The 20784-nt window shown below is 40.5% G+C and overlaps 1 protein-coding gene across 2 annotated transcripts in view; it reads left to right on the top strand.

Moving 5' to 3' along the window:
* PTPN12 (protein tyrosine phosphatase, non-receptor type 12) overlaps positions 1–14980 on the top strand; it is a 72952-nt gene extending 57972 nt beyond the window's left edge. For both annotated transcript variants that reach the window (XM_025209601.1, XM_025209600.1), the window contains 5 exons: positions 2925–3002; positions 8748–8839; positions 9900–9930; positions 11674–11790; positions 13103–14980. In XM_025209601.1, the coding sequence (XP_025065386.1) occupies positions 2925–3002; positions 8748–8839; positions 9900–9930; positions 11674–11790; positions 13103–13164 (380 nt within the window). In that variant the 3' untranslated portion in view covers positions 13165–14980. The remainder of the gene's footprint in view (positions 1–2924; positions 3003–8747; positions 8840–9899; positions 9931–11673; positions 11791–13102) is intronic.
* Positions 14981–20784: the final 5804 nt, after the last annotated feature.

The following is a 20784-nucleotide window of genomic DNA, read 5'->3' as shown; positions in this document are numbered from 1 at the left end:
CATTGTCGGCCCATGTTCATCTTGGAGTCAATGATGACTCCAAGATCCCTTTCTGCCTCCGTGCTCTCAAGAAGGGAGTTTCCCATCTTATAAGTGTGCTGCTGTTTACTACTGCCCAAGTGCAGCACCCTGCACTTGTCAGTATTGAAATGCATCCTGTTTTTGCTAGCCCACCCCTGAAACCTATCCAGGTCTTGCTGCAGTCTTTCCCTCCCTACTAGTGTAATCACCTCACCCCAGATTTTGGTATCATCAGCAAATTTAAACAGGTTGCTTTTCACCCCGTTGTCCAAATCGCTGATAAATTGAACAGTGCGGGCCCAAGGACCGAGCCCTGGGGGACTCTGCTGCCCACTTCCCCCCAGGTTGAATATGACCCACCCACCACCACCCTCTGAGTGTGACCCTTCAGCCAATTAGCAATCCATCTGACCGTGTAGGCATCGATGCCACGGTCACCTAGTTTTTTAATGAGGATGAGGTGGTCGACAGTGTCAAAGGCCTTGCTGAAGTCCAGAAAGACTAAATCCTTGGCGACACCTGCATCCAGTGCTTTTATGACCTGATTGTAAAAGGCAATCAGGTTGGTCTGACATGACCTGCCCCTAATGAAACCGTGCTGGTTGCCCTTGAGCATCATCCCCGATGCCAGCCCATCACAGATGTGCTCCTTGATGATCTTCTCAAAGAGTTTCCCCAGATTGAGGTAAGACTGACGGGCCTATAGTTGCTCGGGTCCTCCCTCCTCCCTTTCTTAAAGATGGGGACCACATTGGCTATCTTCCAATCATCTGGCACCTTGCCCGAGCACGAGCGCTCGTAAAGCTGTGCCAAGTCAAACAGCAGCTCTAACTCGATTTAATATTTTTTGAGATCAGTACGTTTTCTGGCAAAACTAGATATGAGATGGTATTCTTGACCTTTCAAAAGCAACAGGAATAAGAGGTTAACCATATCACTGGAAATGGAAAGTAATAGTTGGAGATGGAAGCCAAGAAAAAAGTGTGAGGAAGATGTAATTTAAGTTTATGAAAAGGATTATGAGATGTTGACTCTAACTGCAGGCAAATGACATTTTTTGTATTCAGGCAAAATCAGGGAAGGGGACAGAAGTAATGACATATTATTATATGTGCTATGAGAAATGATGGTGTAGAATAAAACGAAGTCCCACACAGAATTTGCAAGAATAAATGCAGAATGGAAGGCAGATTGGGAGCCTGGATGTGTGTGCTGCACTGTGAACTTTTCCAAGCTAAGACGTGGTACAGGAGCAGACACAGTGGACCATCACACTTTTATTTGCTTTTTCTTTGTCATTCCCATGTGACTCCACTTTTAGACAGGACAAACAAAAACAGGAATTCCCAAAGATTAAATTTTTGTGCCTACTGTTTTCGTCATTAAAGTGGGATTCTGGAGTAGCCTTCTAATTGAATGGGAGAATCTGACTACATTTAAGATGGAGCTTGTGAAGTTCAGAGTATGATTCTCTACATAGCTGATTGCACTTGTCTTTGCACATCAGCCATCACCTTTGCCTAATTTTAAGACTCTCAAATATATTGTTCAACCCTTTTATGCCAGCCTACTCTATAGTTGTATTATTGTTAATGCAACTTGTATGCGCTTGATAGTGTACTCTGGACAAGCCAAGTTTTTAAAAGTTCTGGCATTGTGCATTACTGTTATTAACTTTTAGATAGTAGTTAGAGCTGATAGGTAAAGTGAGCCAGAAATATCATCATGTCTTATTAAAACATTGTTAACTTAAAGGATATTGCAACAGCAGTAGCATCTTTGGACCTTTCAATATTAAACTTTCTGTCCCACTAACAGGTGGTAATCTGAGGAACCAGATTTTCTTTTAAGTATAATTATGATTTTTTACTCTGGTGAGCAGGGCTGTCACCTTTGTGTACTGTCACTGCAGTGCTAAGACCAGCGCACTATAAGTCAAACAAAGTTTTTTGTTTAAAAGTGTTGTCGACTCTGCCCCTTGCTCCAGATCTTAAATTATGCTCTTTCCTCAGTCCTTTGATATAGTCCTGAATTGAGATGCACCCAATCTGGTAAATGACTACTTCCAGTAGTTCAGATGCAGTTAGGTCAGAAGTGAGGAGGGTGGACTTTGTCACCTCCATGGAGAAATATCTTTCTTGTTAAAGAGTAAACTCTATGCACCAGTTTTCAAGCAGGCCATGACAAATGGCTGTTACTCTTTTTACAATTTTCTTGGGCCTGCCAGAAACACTTTCTACCTCTGTAACAAGACATTGTTTCAGGAAGTCTGAAATAGTGGACTAAATAAATGTAAACAATGAGCCTGCAAAGCTTGATTATTTTGCTGTGTATTGACACAGGGCAAAATTGCAGCTAAAACGCTATAACTATTGTGAATATTTGACACTTCTGTTACTAAAAGTTTAAGAATGAGTAGCAGAATTCGCTATGATAAAGGACATCCTAATTTTGTCTATATCCAGAATAGGTAGTAATGCATTATTTGCTCCACTGCTGATTTCATGAACAAAATATTATTTTTTTTATTATTACTATGGTGCTGTTATTTATTACTGAATATTTATTCTTCTCTTCCATCAAACACATGCTGGAGGACAGTCAGAGATTCTAAATAGGAAGTCATTTTCATCTGATATTTAAGCACCCATAGTGAGCTTATTACTGAATGAGAAGACTGTCTTTGCCCCAAGGAGTTGGCATGCTAAAATAGTAATGATAAAGTTATGTATCAGTATTGCATTTTTTTCTCCATTTTGCTTTAAGCTTTACTTTTTATGAAGGCATATGCTGTGGGCTTACTGTTCCAAGAAATTAATTTAACTAGTTTTCTAATGCCACATTATAAAGCGCGTGCACGCTCTCGTGGTTTCTCTCATCTAAAAACCCTTTACTTGATTTAGATGCGGATGGCAGTGAAGATTCCACGCCCCCACTACCAGAAAGAACACCAGAGTCATTTGTCCTAGCAAATGAACAGAGTAAGTTTCTTCTTTTACACTGTGATTTTTAACCAGAATAAATCCATTCCATGTCTAATGCTGCTTTTTGTTTACACTGTAATGTCTCTAGTGGGTTATGGAATAGAGAAAATCCCACACAACTTATTGATTCGTTTGATGCACTGGCTGGGGGAGTATTTAGTTGATTGCACGATTTCACAATGATTGCACACTTAATTCATACAACACACTTTTATTTTAAAATTCTTTGCTTCGCATATAACACTGCTTAGCTTTAAGAAATACCACAAACATTAAGAACACAATAACGACATATATCAGAAACAATGCTCCAAATGCACTTCTTTCTCAAACAATGTTATAAGAATTAGTATTACAAAAACAACTACAATTACAACTCAAAGTTAAATTTGAATCAATACTATTATTTTTCATAATATACTTACAATCCTAGAATTCCGAGAAGTCAAACACCTAGATATGCTTTCATTCCTCAGTAGTACAATTTAATGGGTTGGCCTCAGTAGTACGGTTCAATGGGCTCGCCTCAGCAATACGATTCAATGGGCTGGCCTCGATACTGATAGGACTAAGTCCCCTTCCTTCAGTCCCTTTCGGGTGCTTCGCGGCTTCAGCATGAACCAAGAGATTCGTGTTCACGGAGAGGGTGGTTCAGGTGATCAGTCTGATCCGGCCTACACTTGCAATTCTTCCTTCGTTGTTCTGCAAGTGAGGTTACCTCCAAACTGGGACGGTAGGTTACAGTTTTTATTGAGTGAGTTGCCGTCTTGGGCCCCTCCTACCCAAACCTGTCACTACTCCCAAATTTGGGCTCAGATCTTTCTTAACAGATTTCTGCTGGGTTCATTTTCTTTTCTTGACCATTTTAATTACTTTGGGGAATTTCCACACCACTGCAGTGACCTTTCTTTCCAATTTTTTCAAAGGCCCTAGGGTTTGATCTCTCGGGATGTTTGCTTAAGGGTCATTTTTAGGTTAACTTTGTTAAAGGCCTCCTAAAGATAAAATTCAAGAGTTAAGACTTTGAGCAAAGTCAGGACCTTCCGCACGTAGGCCAAAACAATGGCCTAGATAAGAAGATGAATCTTCCGTCTTCTTCCTGAACTGGCTAATGGGCAACTATTACAAACATTCAAACTATTATATTTAATATGACGTGTAAAAGAACTAAGAAGCAAATTTTAAGCTATAGTACTAAATGAAATCTAAAGTTTAGTCCTCAACAGTGTTTAGTGTTAGATATATTGAGAAGCTCTGTTTTAATTTGATGACTATTTTGGTAATGCTTTGGTATTTGTGCAAGACCTTGGGACACTTAAAAACACTGAGAATTAAGTTTATGACCTGTTCAAGAGTTCCTTCCTGAAAAGGAAAAAAAAGAGATGCAAGGTATCTGAAATGTGTTGACATGAATTGCCTTATTCTCTGTTATACAGTGACGGATGTATTTTGAACGTTTAAAGCAGTGAACAATGTAAATTATGCTGCTTGCTTTCTAAGGCAGTTTGTCTCTGTATTCCTGATGACTGAAGGATTTGATTTTTCTTAAGACACAGATACTGACTTCTTAATGTGTTAGAACGGAGTAGATCTTCCACCTAGCACAGGGTGTGGAGACTGGCTACATTACTCTCCTGGTTACCTGATGTTTATCTGGCTGCTTCAATAGCTTCTGTGTAGTCCCCAGGGCAGTAAGTAGAAATGAGTGAAAATATTTCTCAGCCCCAATTAAAGAGTATTGACCTCCATGAGCGGCCTTCTTTCAAGATGGTTATCGGCTACCATTCTCTCTGGATTTAGAACAACAACTGTTGGTAGTCACCTTGAGAAGACTATTTCCTATTGGTCTCAATGTTAAGTGATAGTCTTTCCCTCTTGACAGCACAGGACACTATCATCTTGAAGACACAGAATCATAGAAAAGTAGGGATGAATGGATCTCACGAGGTTATTTAGTCCAACCCTCTTGCTCAAGGCAGCACCATCTCTGACTCGCCCATCTCTGACAGCTGTTTGTCTAAACTGCTTTTAAACTTCCAAGGATTGAGATTCTGCAACCTATCTGGGTAACCTGTTCCAGTATATAACCCATCTCATAAATGAGGGAGTTTTCCCTAATGTCCAGTGTAAATTTCCATTGCTGCACTTTGGGACCACTTCTCCTTGTCCTGTCCCCGGTGGCCATAGAAATAGTTTATCTCCATTCTTCATAAAACCATCCTTCAGGTATTTTGAGGACGGTTCTCCAATCCCTTTCCTCCTTCTTCTCTAGATAAAATAATCTGAGTTGTTTCAGTCTTTCCTCATAAGTTGCATTTCCCAGTCCTGTAATATTTTTTGTTGCTTTCTGCTGGACTGGTTCCAATCTGCTCATGTCTTGAAGTTCAAAACTAGGCCTAGTACATTGAGTGAAGCCTCAAACCCATGCTTAACAGAGTGGAAAAATTACCTCCCTTGACTTACAAGTGACACTCTCGTTAATACAGTGTAGTTTACTTTGGCTTATTTTCCAACAAGAGTGCACTGTTGGTTTATATTTGGCTTATAGTCCACAGTAAACCTCAGGTCCTTTTCTGTAGTACTTGGAGCCTAGCCAGTCATTCCCCAGTTGTAACTGTGCGTGCAGTTGTTCCATCCTATGTGTACAGCTTTACACTTATCCCTTTTGAATTTTGTTTGATTTCAGACCATTTCTTCAGTTTTATCAGGGTCATTCTGAAACCTAATCCTACCTCCCAAATAACTTGGTGTTATTTACAAATTTGTTCAGTATACGCTCGTTCCCATCCTTCAAATTGTTAATGAAGAGATTAAACAATATTGGATCCAGGACAGACCCACAAGAGCCCCACTTGATACCGCCTTCCAACTGATCCTCTTCATTTCTTCATTGAGAACAGTTGGAAGAGGCGGCAAAATATTATTTTTTTTTTCTAAAAATATTTTCTGAAGATGCAGCAGCCTCAGATAAGCTTTGTTATGGGAAAAATGACCATTAATTTTAATTTTTTTCTTAAGAAGTTACCTGCTTCAGCAGTTTTGTTCAAGAGAACAAAGAGAAGCATATGCTAGGAAATGCATGGGAAAATTAGGTAACTGTGTGCAGACAGGAAGAAAATGTGCGCTCCTGGATGCTTGGAGCAGTCTCAGAGAGGGTTAGGGCAGGCAGAGCATACTGATTAATTTGATATTAAAAAGTTAGCAAACAAAATCAAAGTTTATTCTTCTTAAGATTATTCATAGTTTCATAGTTGATAGGGTCTGAAGGGACCTGAGCAGATCATCAAGTCCGACCCCCTGCCGTGGCAGGAAAGAGTACTGGGGTCAAACGACCCCATTAAGGTGCTCGTCTAACTTCCTCTTAAAGACCCCCAGGGTAGGAGCCAGCACTACTTCCCTTGGAAGTTGGTTCCAGATCCTAGCCGCCCTGACTGTGAAGTAGTGCCTCCTGATGTCTAGCCTGAATCTACCTTCTGCCAGCTTGTGACCGTTATTTCTAGTCACTCCTGGTAGTGCTCTGGGGAACAGGGACTCCCCCAATGCCTGCTGGTCCCCTCTGACTAGTTTGTAACAGACCACTAGATCCCACCTCAACCTTCTCTTGTGGAGGCTGAACAGGTTCAGGTCCCTTAGCCTCTCCTCGTAGGGCCTGCCCTGCTGGCCCCTGATCATGCAGGTGGCCCTCCTCTGGACCTTCTCCAGGTTGTCCACATCCCTCCTGAAGTGTGGTGGCCAGAACTGGATGCAGTAATCCCAACTGCAGGCTGACCAGTGCTGCATAGAGGGGGAGGATCACTTCCTTAGACTTGCTCAAGATGCATCTGTGGATGCATGACAGGGTGCGGTTGGCCTTCCTGACCATGTCCCCACACTGCCAGCCCATGCTCATTTTGGCATCAGTAATGATTCCAAGATCCTTTTCTGCCTCTGCACTGACGAGAAGGGAGTCCCCCAGCCTGTAGGTATGCTGCTGGTTCTTCCTCCCCAGGTGCAGTACCTTGCACTTGTCAGTGTTGAAGCCTGTCCTGTTCTCATCCACCCACCCCTGTAACCTGTCTAGGTCCAATTGCAGCCTATTCCTCCCTTCTAGTGTGCCCACATCCCCCCACATTTTAATGTCATCAGCAAATTTGAATACGGTGCTTTTTACCCCCTCGTCCAAGTCACTGATGAAGATGTTGAACAGTGTGGGTCCGAGGACTGAGCCCTGGGGGACCCCAGTGCCCACATCCCTCCAGGTCGAAAATGACCCATCCACCACCACTTTGTGGGCACGGTCCTCCAGCCAGTTAGCGACCCATTTGACTGTGTAGGTGTCGATACCAAAGTCCCCAAGTTTTTCAATGAGATTGGGGTGAGAGACAGTGTTGAAGGCCTTCCTAAAGTCCAGAAAGACTATGTCCACCACGACACCTGCGTCCAAGGATTTTGTGACCTTGTCATAGAAGGCCCCCAGGTTGGTCTGACAGGACCTGCCTCTAATGAACCCATGTTGGTTGTCCCTAAGCATAATCTCTCCTGCTGGCGCATGTCCACGTGGACATGCGCCAGGATAATTCTCTCAAAAAGCTTACCCAGGATCGAGGTAAGACTAACTGGCCTATAGTTTCCTGGGTCCTCTTTCCTCCCCTTTCTGAAAATGGGGACCACATTGGCCCTTTTCCAGTCATCTGGCACCACACCAGATCACCATGAGTGCTCGTAAAGCCATGCCAGGGGTCCCGCAATGACCTCTGCCAATTCCCTCAGCACTCTGGGGTGGAGATCGTCAGGACCAGCTGATTTAAATACGTCCAGTCCCTCCAGAAGTTCCCTGACTAGATCCTCACTGACCCTGGGCGCGCCTCCCCTGGGGCCTGGGGGGTCCCAGCAGACAGGCTGATCCAGTCCCTGCTCAGGAAAATGGAGGCAAAAAATTGTTAAATAGGTTAGCTTTGTTGTCTGGTGTGATGACCATATTTCCTAATGTGTCTTGCAGAGGCCCCACATTACCTGGTACCTTCTTTTTGCCCCTTATGTATTTAAAAAAGGACTTCTTGTTGTCCTTGATCCAGGTAGCTAGTCCCAGTTCCATCTCTGCCTTGGCCTTCCTGACTGACCCCCTGCAGCCCTGAGCAACCAAGGTATAGTCCTCCCTGGTGATGGCCCCTCCCTTTTAGCTAGGAGACACTGCATGCAAATATTGCTGGAATTTATTTAATGCCAATATATAAAACATTTAAAAAGGAAGCTTCCAGACAAAATAGGCACTTACCTTAAATCTATTGGTTTCTTAAGGTAAAAACACTACAGGGCTATTGTCATTATGCCAGCATCATACATTATATAAATCACATGGATATAAACTTCTGCAAAAAATTGAAGTTAGCGTATTACGTTTTTAAATATTCATCTGAAAATGAACATTCTCACATAGGAATTAGAATCATAGACTTGGAAGGGACCTGAGAAGTTGCCTGATGAAAACCCTAAGATGCAAGAAATTCCTAACTACCAACATTCATCTCCTATTAAAGTTGCCATTTTGATGAAGTCCACAATTTGTAGTTCTTAGTACTTTAGAATCTTGAACAAAATATTGACTAAATATATATCGAGTGCTGTCTGTTATAAAGCTGTGTTGGAAGAAAAAAACTGTATCTCTAATGCATCGTCATACCAATGAACAATGGTGAAGAAAACTCACGAAACTGCCACTTATCGGAAGTACATTTTTGAATTTAAGATTTCTGTTTTTCTTAGACACGTCTTTGCCCATGCCAGTTACACTTGCACAATCTGCTGATTGGAATATACTGCATGATCCACATCTCTCTGAACAAACAGTATCTTCAGTAGGTATTGTAACAAACCCATGCTAATTTTTGTTCTAAACCTAGTCTTTTGAACCTACAACCAAAAAGTAAAATGTAATAACGATCTGTAATTATTGATTAGTTGCAACTGACCACATAACTTACCCCTTTGCTTAACTTTCCTTAACCTTCTACATCTGAACAACTTTTATCCCCAGTTGTACTGAATTGTTAATTCCAGTGTTCAGTATTTTTGCCACTCATGCTTCAGGTGGTGAAAGAGAGCTGGAGTGGCTAATCTGTGGAGGAGATCAGGGAGGGGGACGGGAATTAGAAAGCAGAGCAGAAGACTGGGCAGGGAGTGCTGGGCAGGAAGCAGAAAGCAGAGTAGTACATCTAGTGGGGATCATAGGGCAGGAAGCAAAAAACATCAGATCAGGTTCGGGAAGGGGAAGAGTTTCACTTGGGCAGGGTACAGGGCTAATGTCTGGCACACCTGGCAAAAAAGTTGGCCCCCACTGGACTGGAGCCTTTCCAGATGCATCGTCTGGAGTGCAAATGAAAGTGAAAGAAATGGAACAGTTTATGCAAATAATTAAATGCTGGGCATACATGAACTATTTTTCTCTTGCCTTTCATGCTGCAGTGCTAGAAACAACCACATTTTCCATTGATTAAAAGTAGTTGGCAATCTTTTTTCCTGTAGAAAAATACATGTTAAAGGCAAACTACAACAGAGAGAGAACTTAGGAGTAGGGACTGTGCTGTATATAAGAAAGAAAAATATAAAAATACGATGATTTTACCATTATATTATTCAAAATGTAAGGTGGGAGCATTCTTGGCCCTTATTAGAATTCAGTCAAATGATTTTAGCTAAAAAGGAATTAACAAACACTTATCTGCTTTTTTCTTATCCTCAGGCTTATTGGTTTCAACATGAATCTTTCAATGATGTACATAGGAAGTAATTTTTTGTTCAAGTTCTTATTAGAGCTTTCCAAAAGTATTTGGCTTTTTTCTTGAACATCTCAAATATACTTCCTATACTTCGTAGCATTCTAACAACATATTAAAATACAATATTTCATCTTAACAGGGCTTGAGACCAGCTGGGCATGTAAAACTTGGTAAGTGATAAATTTTAAAACATAAACCTTTCAATTAAAAACTTGTTAATTTAGTGTGTGTGCGCGTGCACATTTCAGGAGCTCTGAGGGGCCTAATATTAGGACTTATCCATTCAGTAGTTAATAGGAAGTTAGAACTCTTGGAATATTTGTTTATTAAACTTTCCTAAAAAGCAAAGATGAGAAACTAATAAAGTAGTTAGTTAGCTATTTTTCAGCTAATTGGGCAGTTAGTTTGAGACTGGATCATAAATTGGTTACCTAACCATAAGGAAACCAACCACTAGAAAACAGGTTAAAGCTATCTCTCTCTTTGTCTAAAAAATCCTTTATTTAGATCCATAATTGGTTGCTTAATTTGCTTTTTTGACACAGGATGTTTTAATGTCAAAACAGTATTTAACAGAGGTGCGACCTAGGAATTTTAGTGCTCAGGGCAGGAGGAGGGAGTACTGAGTGTTGGGCAGGGGGTAAGGGGAGAAGATGTTGAGCACTTCAGAGGCTGTTGCAGAGGAGTAGGCTGTTGTTGTCATGGCACAAGCTCCCCAAACATGGGGTGCTGTTGCCACAGCACAGGCACTGGTGGAAATAGTGTGGTTGTCCTGGGTGCTACTATTGTGGCAATTGGTGCCTGGGCCTGGTAGCCAACTACAGAATATGTACAGGTTTTCAAAATAGTAATGTATCTGCAAAGATTAGTTTTGAGCTTAATTTTCTAGTGTTCTGTGTGATGTCAGTAAAGTTTCAGACACTGAATCTGGTCTAGAAATGTCTAATTTTGTCTTAAAAAAATGTCTAAAAAATGGATGATAGCTCTGTTAATAGCTGTTAAACAGAATAACCAGGGATGCACGCTGTGGCATCTCTAAACTAATAATGGCAGATGCTAGGGAGACTAGGAGGGGACAGATGGTTCTGAGTATACCCTATTAATATAGCTGTTCTCTAAGTTATCCACTCCTGCCACTGTCGGAGACAGGATACTGGGCTAGATGTATCGGTGGTCTGACCCAGTATAATATTTCTTACGTTCTCAGTTTTAAAAGTAATGTAAATTTTTTTTGCCTTTTTATCTATTGTTGGCATGATAAAATGATTAAGGCTGCTGTAGCTTTTGAATTCTAACCAAAATTTTGATATAAAATGGAAAGTGTCAACCAGTTAATTTGATATCTTTCATGTTGTTGTCAGTTTAATCCCTGTAATACAAGTTATAAAAATTGAATAATTCCTTTTTGTTAACTTCATGACAGTTGTCTCACTAATATCATCAGCAGTTTGACAGAATATATAATGTGTATTTTTTTTATCACATGTACATCTGATTCTTAGTTTTTTTGAGTCTACCATAATTTGTAGCGTCTTCAGCCTGTGCAGCAATACTTTTGTTTACAAAAACTCAGTTGTAGCTTTATATAGTGTACAACTAAACTTGCAGGGATTTTTTTAACCCTATATAGTGTAACAATGTGAGAATTTTAATGTTTAGATATCTCTCTCTCTTAGTTGGACAATGAAAACAAGTGCAGCTAACTTCACTTTGTTCCCAGTGCTGCAGCATTTGGGTTGCGAGTGCTTCTCCAAGTGTGTTTAAAAAAAAATCTAATAGGGTGGTGTTTTTGTTAGTCTTGGGGGTTTGCAAAAGCTTCATTTTCTGCAAATGTAAAATTTCTGCCATGTTTGACTTGGAAACAGCAAAACCCACAAAATTAGTATAATAAATGAAAAAAAATTGTTTTCCAGATCTTCCAGAAATGGGCAACAAAACACCAACAGATATTATACCTCAGATTTCTCTTTCCAGTTCTACTGATATGAGAGGTCAAATTTCAGAAATTCCTGCAGAGATAACAGATATTGGTAATTGTGCAATTCATGCAAAATTGACCACTTTTTGGTACTTGTTTATTTAATGCAGTTATATGCCAACTACTTACTTTCTTCTTCAGTATATGCACATTCCATTTAGTAGCTTAACTGGGAATGTAAGTTTCCAAACTTGCACATTAAATGTCTTTAGGAAAATACAGGCTAGTTTATTTAAGTATAAAAATGTTAATATAAACTGTAGCAGCATTGGCAGGGGTTTTTTGGTATTGGTAGAGACCTGCTGAATTCAAGGCAGCTGCCTCATGATTTTGTGGGCAGAACACATGGTCCAGCAGCCATTTCTCTACCGGAGTGTGGCAGGCCCCTCATGCCTCTGGCCAAGGGGCCCCTGTGGCCCAACCCCGTGCTGCTGATTGGCTGCAAGAGCTGTCTGTCATATAGCCCTGACCTGTGCTGCTGATTGCTGGAGAGGCAGGGCCACATGACAGGTAGCCCTTGCAGCCAATCACTTCCATCAGCCCTTTGAGTGGGCAGCCTCCCTCCCCCAGTCTCTGCCCTGATGGGCTGCTGCAACACCCTGAAGACTGTTGACTCCCTCTGGGAAGCTGGCACTTTTCTTTTCCACAAGTTTTCTTCTTTTTTTTTTCCCCTCGCACATTTCGCTGGCAATGCCAGATTTTGTGCAATCCGTGAAATCACAATTTCAGTAGTTCCCTAGGTATTGCCTGAGCCAGTGAACTGCTAGTATGGATTTGACAAAAGTATTTTATCAGTTAGTGCTGGAAGCTGTAATTGAGTAGCTAAAGTCCAATTGGAAATGTGAATATTTTGTTAATTTCAGAAAATGGGTATACTTTAATGCATTTTTATTTCATTTTTAATGTTATTTTGACACTACTCACACAAAGGTTTTGATTTTCTCTGTTGAGTTATCCTGTGAATCTTTCATGTAGTAGAAATTACACAACGTATATATTTAATGATTGCATTGTATTTTCATGGTTCAATTATGAAAACTTGAGTAAGAATACTTAAATTATTTAGGCATGTGCAGGAGAAAACTAAGCAAATGATAAAAGGCTTATAAGTCTGCGTTATAGAGTTAGTACCTTTCAAATTTGGGTTTAAATAATGTGGTTAGTAACTGTGGTTTAGCAAGGTTGCAAGAGGTGAAAACAAAATGATTGCAGTATTGAGACTTATACCGTTATACAGAACTCCTAAGGATATCTTAATAGTAAGGATGCTATAATAGCATGAACAGTGTTTTTTGCCCACCTCCTCCCCAAAGTGCCTTACTGGTGTTTTTAGTTGACAGAAATATTGCATGTTTTATCTTTAGGCTTTGGGAACCGTTGCAGAAAACCAAGAGGACCAAGAGAGCCACCTTCAGAATGGACATGATGCAAGAACTATAATCCACATCCTTTAAATTATACTGGAATATTAAAGTGCCACTGAGAACTAGATAAATAGTATTCTATTTCTTATTCTGGGGGACTAACAGAGCAGTGTAGATTTAAATGCAGAATGGTACACTTTTTACTGTACATCCCACATAAAACCTTAAACATTTCTCAAAACAGTGGATTCCAGTATTACAACCTAACCTTGCTGGGGTCATCTACCTGCCTTATTACACTTAGGAAAAAGTATTACATAGGGTTTATTTTGTAACTTCAAGTATTATTGCCTTAATGTCTTTTAACCCTGTTACACGCTGCTTGTAGACATATGTTAATATAGTGATACTCTTGACAAACTGAGTTTATGGACTACTTTTTGCTAACATTTAATTACCATGTATGCATTATTTTGTATATGTATAGGGCAAGTAGGTAAATAATTTGATAAAGTTGCAATCATAAAATATTAACAGAAGATGTAAGAAATCTCTGCATGATCTAAATTTTTGTGTACCTTATTTGTAAATTATTTACCCTGAAGCTTTAGAAAATAGCTTCTGATTTAAAAAAATTCTGGACATGTAGCCAGAATTGCAGGTTAGCAGAGATAAAGATTGTAATACATTTTGTAAATTGTAAGCAAAAGGTTATTTTTATATTATATACTGTTTAATTGTCAAACCTAATTTGTTCTGGTTTTCATCTAGTCATGGAGATTCAGTAAGTGCCTTGGAACAATATTGAATTCTCTTAGCCTGTGTATGTTACCTTCAGTGTTTGAGTTCATCGGGGATTAGAAGACTATCAAAGTATCTGTATGTTTTTAGCATATTTGACCTACAAGTAAAAGAGAACTCGTTATAAGTAACCAACACTCCTTAGTTTTCATTTTACTATTTCATCACTTGCAGTCTTTAGACATGAATTTCCTACAGACTTTCTATTTGATAGTTGGTTTATTGTTACAATATAATATGGTGTGTATTTCTACTTTTGCAGACCTTTCAAGACGCACTGGAAAAGGGACTATTTGAGAGCCTCTGTCTTCTGTTGTACTCGTGAAAATAGTATTTTGATCATTCAGCAAGTGTGTATATATGAAAGAAACTTATTATATGATGATTCTTACAGAGCCCCTGCAGCTACACTGTATCTTGGCAATATACCATGCCAAGGATGAATCCTTTTAAGGATTCTCCCATTATGAACTTTGCCTCTGTAATAATGATAGAATCTTTAAATTAAAGCAACTCAAAAGTTCATTATGGGTTCAAGGAAACTGTATATTCATAAATAGAATAAACAGATTAGAATATGGGATTAGGGTCATGTTCAGGTTCTTTGTTTGGTAGATCTTCAGTGAGCCTTACTCCAGAAATTAAAATAACCCTTGTGGATACAGATTTTTGTTCCTATTAACAACATTGTATGTTCTACCTAGTTATAATGCAAAAAGTAAAGTTCAGCATAGTGATAAGGTAACAGAAGAAAACAGGTTTTTACAGTTTATTTGAAAGTTGGTAACAGTACTTTGTTCCTGAACATGTGTGCATCTAGACTCAAGATGGAAGGATCAGGTATAATCCACAGTGAAGGGACTGTAGGGCTCGTCTACAAAGAGAGGCTGATGCACCTACTATTAACTAAGTGTCTTTGTGCAGGATGGCTGTGGAGTGAACTGCCTTGCACTGGGCATGCCTACATGAGATGTTTACTACAAAGCTGACTAATAGCTCTGCAGTAAACGTCTCGGCATCTACATATACCTGTTAGGGCACAGGAAACTAATAAGCTCTGCTGCACGTTTTTTTCATGTGTATACGCTGACCTGGCTGGCTGGGACACAAGGGTGTTTCAGTGTCAGGGCTGCCTGCCAGTAAAGCACCCCTGTGTCCCAGCCAGCCTCTGCAGCACACTGAGCCCAGTCGGAGCAGCCCTGGGTCCTCTGGCAGCTGGGGTGGCTGCAGCCTGGCTCAACGTGCTATGGTCCAAGCACACATGTAAATGGTGTGCCTGGGAGCTTCCTGGGAGTGAAAAAAACTCTGGAGCAATAAGCTCCAACATTTATTGGTGAGCATTTAATGGCACATATAGATGTGCCCACTTAGTACTTATGAATAGTCGCCTTCAGTTTCTTCCTGATAGTCTAAGTCATGGTTTGGCAACCTATGGCCCACAGAGCCATTTGATCTGGCCTGGGACTTCAGCGGCAGTCACTCTACAAATGCTTGGAGGAAAAGTGCTGACTACAGCCACTCTCCTGATGTTGCCATGGTGGGGAAAGCACTGTTGGTGTCTGGGTCCTTTTGCCCACCAATCTGCTTCTGCTGCAAACTGGGTCAGTCCAGCCCACAGCCTTTATAGGTTGCCGATCACTGATCTGTGCATGTTTTTGGTCATGCATGTAGAATTTTTGGCGTTTACAGGTAGGAATTCTGTTCCTGGTTGCATTCTGTTCTAGCATGTACTTGACTGTGACCACGTGGTGGTGGAGGGTCTTTCTGCCTTCCCCCTGGGAAGCTGGAGACCTGGGTTCTAGGCTCGCCTTGACAAGAGGTGTTTGAACTTGGGTCTCCCTGACTTCCCAGCACAGTGCTAACTGTCATGTCACAGGTCAGGTAATATCCAGCACCTTCTCAGGCACTCCCTCTTGAAGCTGAGTCTGTCTCTTGTATTTCACAGGCACTGGAAAAAATGAGTGGAGTGCACTGAAGTTTCCACTTCATTAAGAACAAGGTTCAAGGCTAAAACCTAGTCCCCCACTCTTGGAGTTCAATGGCCACCTCACTGAGCTTCATACCCAGTGACTTGCTTTCTTTCTCCTCTCTTGTATCTCCCTCTTGTGGCTTCCCAGCTTCAAAAGGAGTGCCAAAAGAAGGCATTCCTCCTCACCTCCATACTCACTAATCATGCGTTTCAGCCTACATTTTTGGGCCTTAAATGCCATTACGGGTCCATAAGGGGCAGATGTGTGCATGTAGACATACATACATGGCCAGTGTGTAGTCTGTGACACATGCCCATAGTCATCAATTCACACAGGTGTACACAGCCAGGAATAGAATTCCTACCCACACACAAGTGCCAAAAATGTCATGTAGGTGAAGACATGGTAACAGAGTTGGGTTAGCTGATGGTGTCCGAGTGCCTGGCCAGCAACTCATTCTGGAATCTGCAGGAAAAAGCGAGGCTGCCCCTAAGTGTGCACCAGTGCAGATTGACTTAGGCTGTCTCCATTTTAGACCTGTTTATGGCTCACTTTGGGCGCACACAACAGCAGAGTGGTTTAGCAGCCTGCCCATTACCAATGGACAGTCCAATTGGTGGCATTTGTTAGAAACTGTTGCTAAAGAGGAGAGGCATTCCAAATGAGTAACTTAATTGCATCTTACAACTAAGCATCAATAGTAACCCCTTTTCAGTTAAAGTACTTTGCAGTGTATAGGTTGTAAATCTTCAAGGGTTTTTTTATAGTCTCTAGAGCAACATTTCATTTCACTTAGTACTGGATGGCAACATTTTTTATCTTCTGTCTTCCAAAGTGTCTGATAGTTTAAGTTGTAATACATTCAAGATACTTCATAATTCTAAAAGAAGCAGTGTCTTTTTTTTCTAGATTGGTGTTGGCCATAGGAAAGCTGAGAGCTTTCTACATTTTAGTAGTAATTTGAGATGTTACTAAGATGCTGAACTGTGAAATTGAAAAAGTCTTGTTTGTATTTACCTTTGCACTCTTATTGTCAAAAATTCTATAATTTGCACTCACAATTGTCTGCTGTATTTATTGGAGTTTTTATACTTTTTCATTTTCTGTAATCACTCAAGTAAACTGTCAGTTAAATGCAAGGCAAAACCTGCCAGTGGCATTACTTTCTGTGACCTTGGTCCTCTGTGGTGCAAGATGCCTATGCAGGATTGAGCCCTGCATCCTGTAATAGAAGTTCTGTATTTGTGATATTTTTGAAATATTGTTCTTATGTTGTTAACAAACCTAAGAACTCTTTCCTATTACAGCACCAGTAAAACCGGTATTGTTGCTTGTTTAGAAAATGTCATCACTCTAATGCAGAGGAAAAAAAGAGTGAGTAGAGGAATACTATTCCGACACATTCTAAAAATAAAAAAGTTTAGATCCCTTGAACTTGCTGAAACAGAAGGATTTGTTGCGTTTTTCTTAGATTTGGAAATTCTCTAAGTCACTACAGTCCTGTTCAACTCGATTTAATTCCGTTATGGCATATGACATTAGTAGCAATTGACACTGTCTCCAAAGTAAAATCAATGGTCTTTTCTTATACCATAGCTTTTGTTTTGGACAAAACCAACATAGTCGTTAACCACCTTCCATAACACTTTGGTCAAGCTGCTTATTTCAGTTAGGTTTTTGTCTTTTGTGTGATGGACTTAGCTTTTAAATTTCTCATCTGCACTACAGGTGGTTCCTTCTATTGATTGTCAAGTCAGAGAATTTACTGAAGCCTGACAAAAATACTTCATTTACAAAAAAAGAAAAAAAAATCAGGTATGCAGTGAGATGGATTATTCCCCCTACCCCCCAAATTTTACATATTCTTACTTTGTTTTTAAATCTTCCTCTCTTCCTTCTTGAGAGCAGTAACTGAAAAAAAAATTGCAGCACAATTTTAGTTTCTGAAGTCCAGTTTTCCTTGCTCATAATTTTTGGCCTGAATTGCAGTTCCTCTAATTTTGTTGTTCTGTGATCTAATAATGGTGTATTGCTATAGATACGCTGAAAATAATCAACAATATACTTTCTTACTATTGGTGTAAGGTTCTTTTGACATACGTGGAAGCTAGTAGACTCTGCTGCTGTATTTTTTGGTATATCTTTGGGCCATAGATTTTTCTACCTTAATGGTGTTTCCATGCAGGGTATTATAGGGCTTTTATTTTTTCACATTTCCTACTTGGGCCACTGTTTTAATCACTAAAACAAAATTTGGTTTCATCCTTGTTTCCACTTGTATTGAACCAAGTTTGGTTTCTGTATAGCTAAGCAGATTGCTGCCAGTTGTTATCAATAATAATTCTGTTTCTTGGCATGGACAAAGCTGAAGAGACTATAGTTCCCCATCCAGTAACAGCAGTGTCTGACTTCGATATACCCATTCTCTTTTTAAATGGCAGAGGGTTGCCTGGAAGGTGAATTTTACATCCATTTTTTGGTTCTGTCAGTCCTCAGTGCAGGGTCTCTTGTTTCTCCTAAGTCAGGGGTGTCAAACAGGGCCTGCAGGCCAGATCCTGGTGGCTAGTCAGACTACCAGTGGGTGACTGGAAGTTGGGGTGTGGGCAGCGGGCTGGCTGCAGAATATGAGACCCTTGGGATTTGGCAGACATGGTAATCGGTGACAGGAGGGTGAGCAAGGGCTGACGCAGCGCCAGTTGCTCTCTGACCACTTCACCCATTACTACCACCAAGCTCCTTGGCTTCTGGCCCCCCTGCTGAGCGTCTCAGGCTGGACCAGCATGCTCTGTGCCGGAGGCAAAGTTGCCACCCTGGCATGAAACACGTCACTGGAAGCAGCTCTGGCTAAATTTCTAACCTAAATTTCTAAGCTACCCCAGGCAATATTCCTTGTATCAATGTGTCAGTCTTATACTGAATTTGATACTAACAAAACTAAAAGTATTCTACATTACAGAAATGAGGAAAAAATGTAGTTCTGCTTAATCAGCCCCAGAACTACGTCTTGATTATTGGTCCTTATTAGATATGATTTTGGGCCTACTCTGTATAACAGCATTGTGAAAAAGTGCTTAACAAGTTCCCTCTTACCCTGTACATGTGTATAATTCTGTCCTATCTTTTTACTGATGGGTTGGAAGGCATCACTGGTGCCATGTGTTTATGATCACAAAGAAAGCATATAATTGCTAAATTGGGAGGAAGGGAGTAGTTTGATAAAATTATTGGAAGTGGGGGAATATGGTATGTACAGTGCATTATTTTTTCTTAAGATTTGAGTGAAGTCTTCCAGTTGCACATGTTCACGTGAATCTAAAAAAGCACCAGTAGCATACAGCCTTTCTTGATGACTTTTACTCCTATGGCAAGTGGTAAGAGTGTAACTTCAACCCATCAAAATAGATTTTAGAGGCCTCTGACAGAACCAAGCATCACTTTGTGTCTGCAGTGTGTTGCGTTGTACTGCCTCCAGAAGGTTACAGTGGAATTCTGAAATGTTTTGTCACTGCTTATAGCTGACTCAAATACTGCCAAACATACATACGTGAAGGAGGGGGCCAACAAATCTGGTGGCTTAAATAGTAGGTGTAGTAGGGATATCAGTAATTGGGGTAACTAGGTTAGCTACTAAACCTGTCTGTCCAGTGTAAATGAGAGAGACTGAGCCTGCTTGGGTTTTCAGACTAGGGTGTGACCAAGCTGCTGTTAATTTTTTTTCACCCCCAACTTGATTCCTTGAGTGTTCACTAATCTGACTCCAGAAACTTTAAAACTTAATTTTAAATTTTCCATGCTCTCGAGTACTTGCTGCTGTTAGGACACAGCTCCAGGATGTGCTGACTTTTTAAACTGAATGTACAGTCATTTAATCATCATGGGATTAAATGCATACATGTATCTACATGCATATTCAAAGTTGTAATTCCCACAGCAAACTAGACGTCACAACAGTGCCCTTACACAAGAAAGCACAGATGTCAATGCTGTGTTTAGTAACTCAAATTACATATCTCCTAAGAGGTAAAGTTAGTTGCTGTGGAAACAGTTTATCTAAAGGTTACTTAACATTTTAAGCACGTGCATCTGCAAAACATTTGTGGTTTTGACATGCTTGTTAATATTAACGGATACTTTAAAGAGTGAATGGTTGCTATCACATCAGTTAGGACAAGTAGGAGGAGAGTTGGAAACACCAGGTAAAATCACTATCCTCAAAACCTACTCTGAATTTTGGAGAGTAGAAGGAAGAGCATCCATCTCAGCATCTGGTTAGGCTGGCAGCTGCTTGGAAATCCCTGAAGATGGGGAGGTAAGGATCCCTTGCTCTCTTTACTCTGCTTTTCAGGCATTTTATACAAGATGAAGAATAATAAAAATGTGGGTTTTTAACATTCAGCTAGCTAGTTACAGGTGCTAAATGTCACTAATGTGGCTGGGGTATGAGAGTTGAGGGGCTGCATTGTAGAGATTCAGTCAGGTAGTCAAAGAGAATAGTTCTTCTGAGGGGGAGGCTGAAAGTGGTTTAAGGAAGATAAAGAAAAAGTGAGGCCACTAGCAAATCTAAGTGCCAGAGAAGGAAAGTTGATTAAATATTTCTGCTTTGGGGACAGCTGTAGGAGAGAAGGTAAGATAAGCTGTAGGAACAGAGGGAGTGAGGTCACTATTTACCATTTTCTCTTGGAAGATATTGGCTAGATCTGTTTTGCGTGTGCGTGTGTGTGTGGGGGGGGCGGGGTTTGAAGCTGAGGAGAGTTAGAGAAGTGAGTCAACAGTGTCAAAAAGAAGGTAGGGATTGTGGATGTGGGATCCTGGTCTGGCTCCAGTACCCAAGCCAACTGTTCACTCCTGCCATCTTTCCCTTGATGCTGTGAATGTGAGGTTTTAGTTTACGATACTTGAGACTATTTCTAT

Source organism: Alligator sinensis, unplaced genomic scaffold, assembly GCF_000455745.1.
Source record: "Alligator sinensis unplaced genomic scaffold, ASM45574v1 scaffold670_1, whole genome shotgun sequence".
In the NCBI taxonomy this organism is placed as follows: Eukaryota; Metazoa; Chordata; order Crocodylia; family Alligatoridae; genus Alligator; species Alligator sinensis.
Note: the sequence above shows the minus strand (reverse complement) of the source record. Positions and strands in the feature narration are given on the sequence as shown.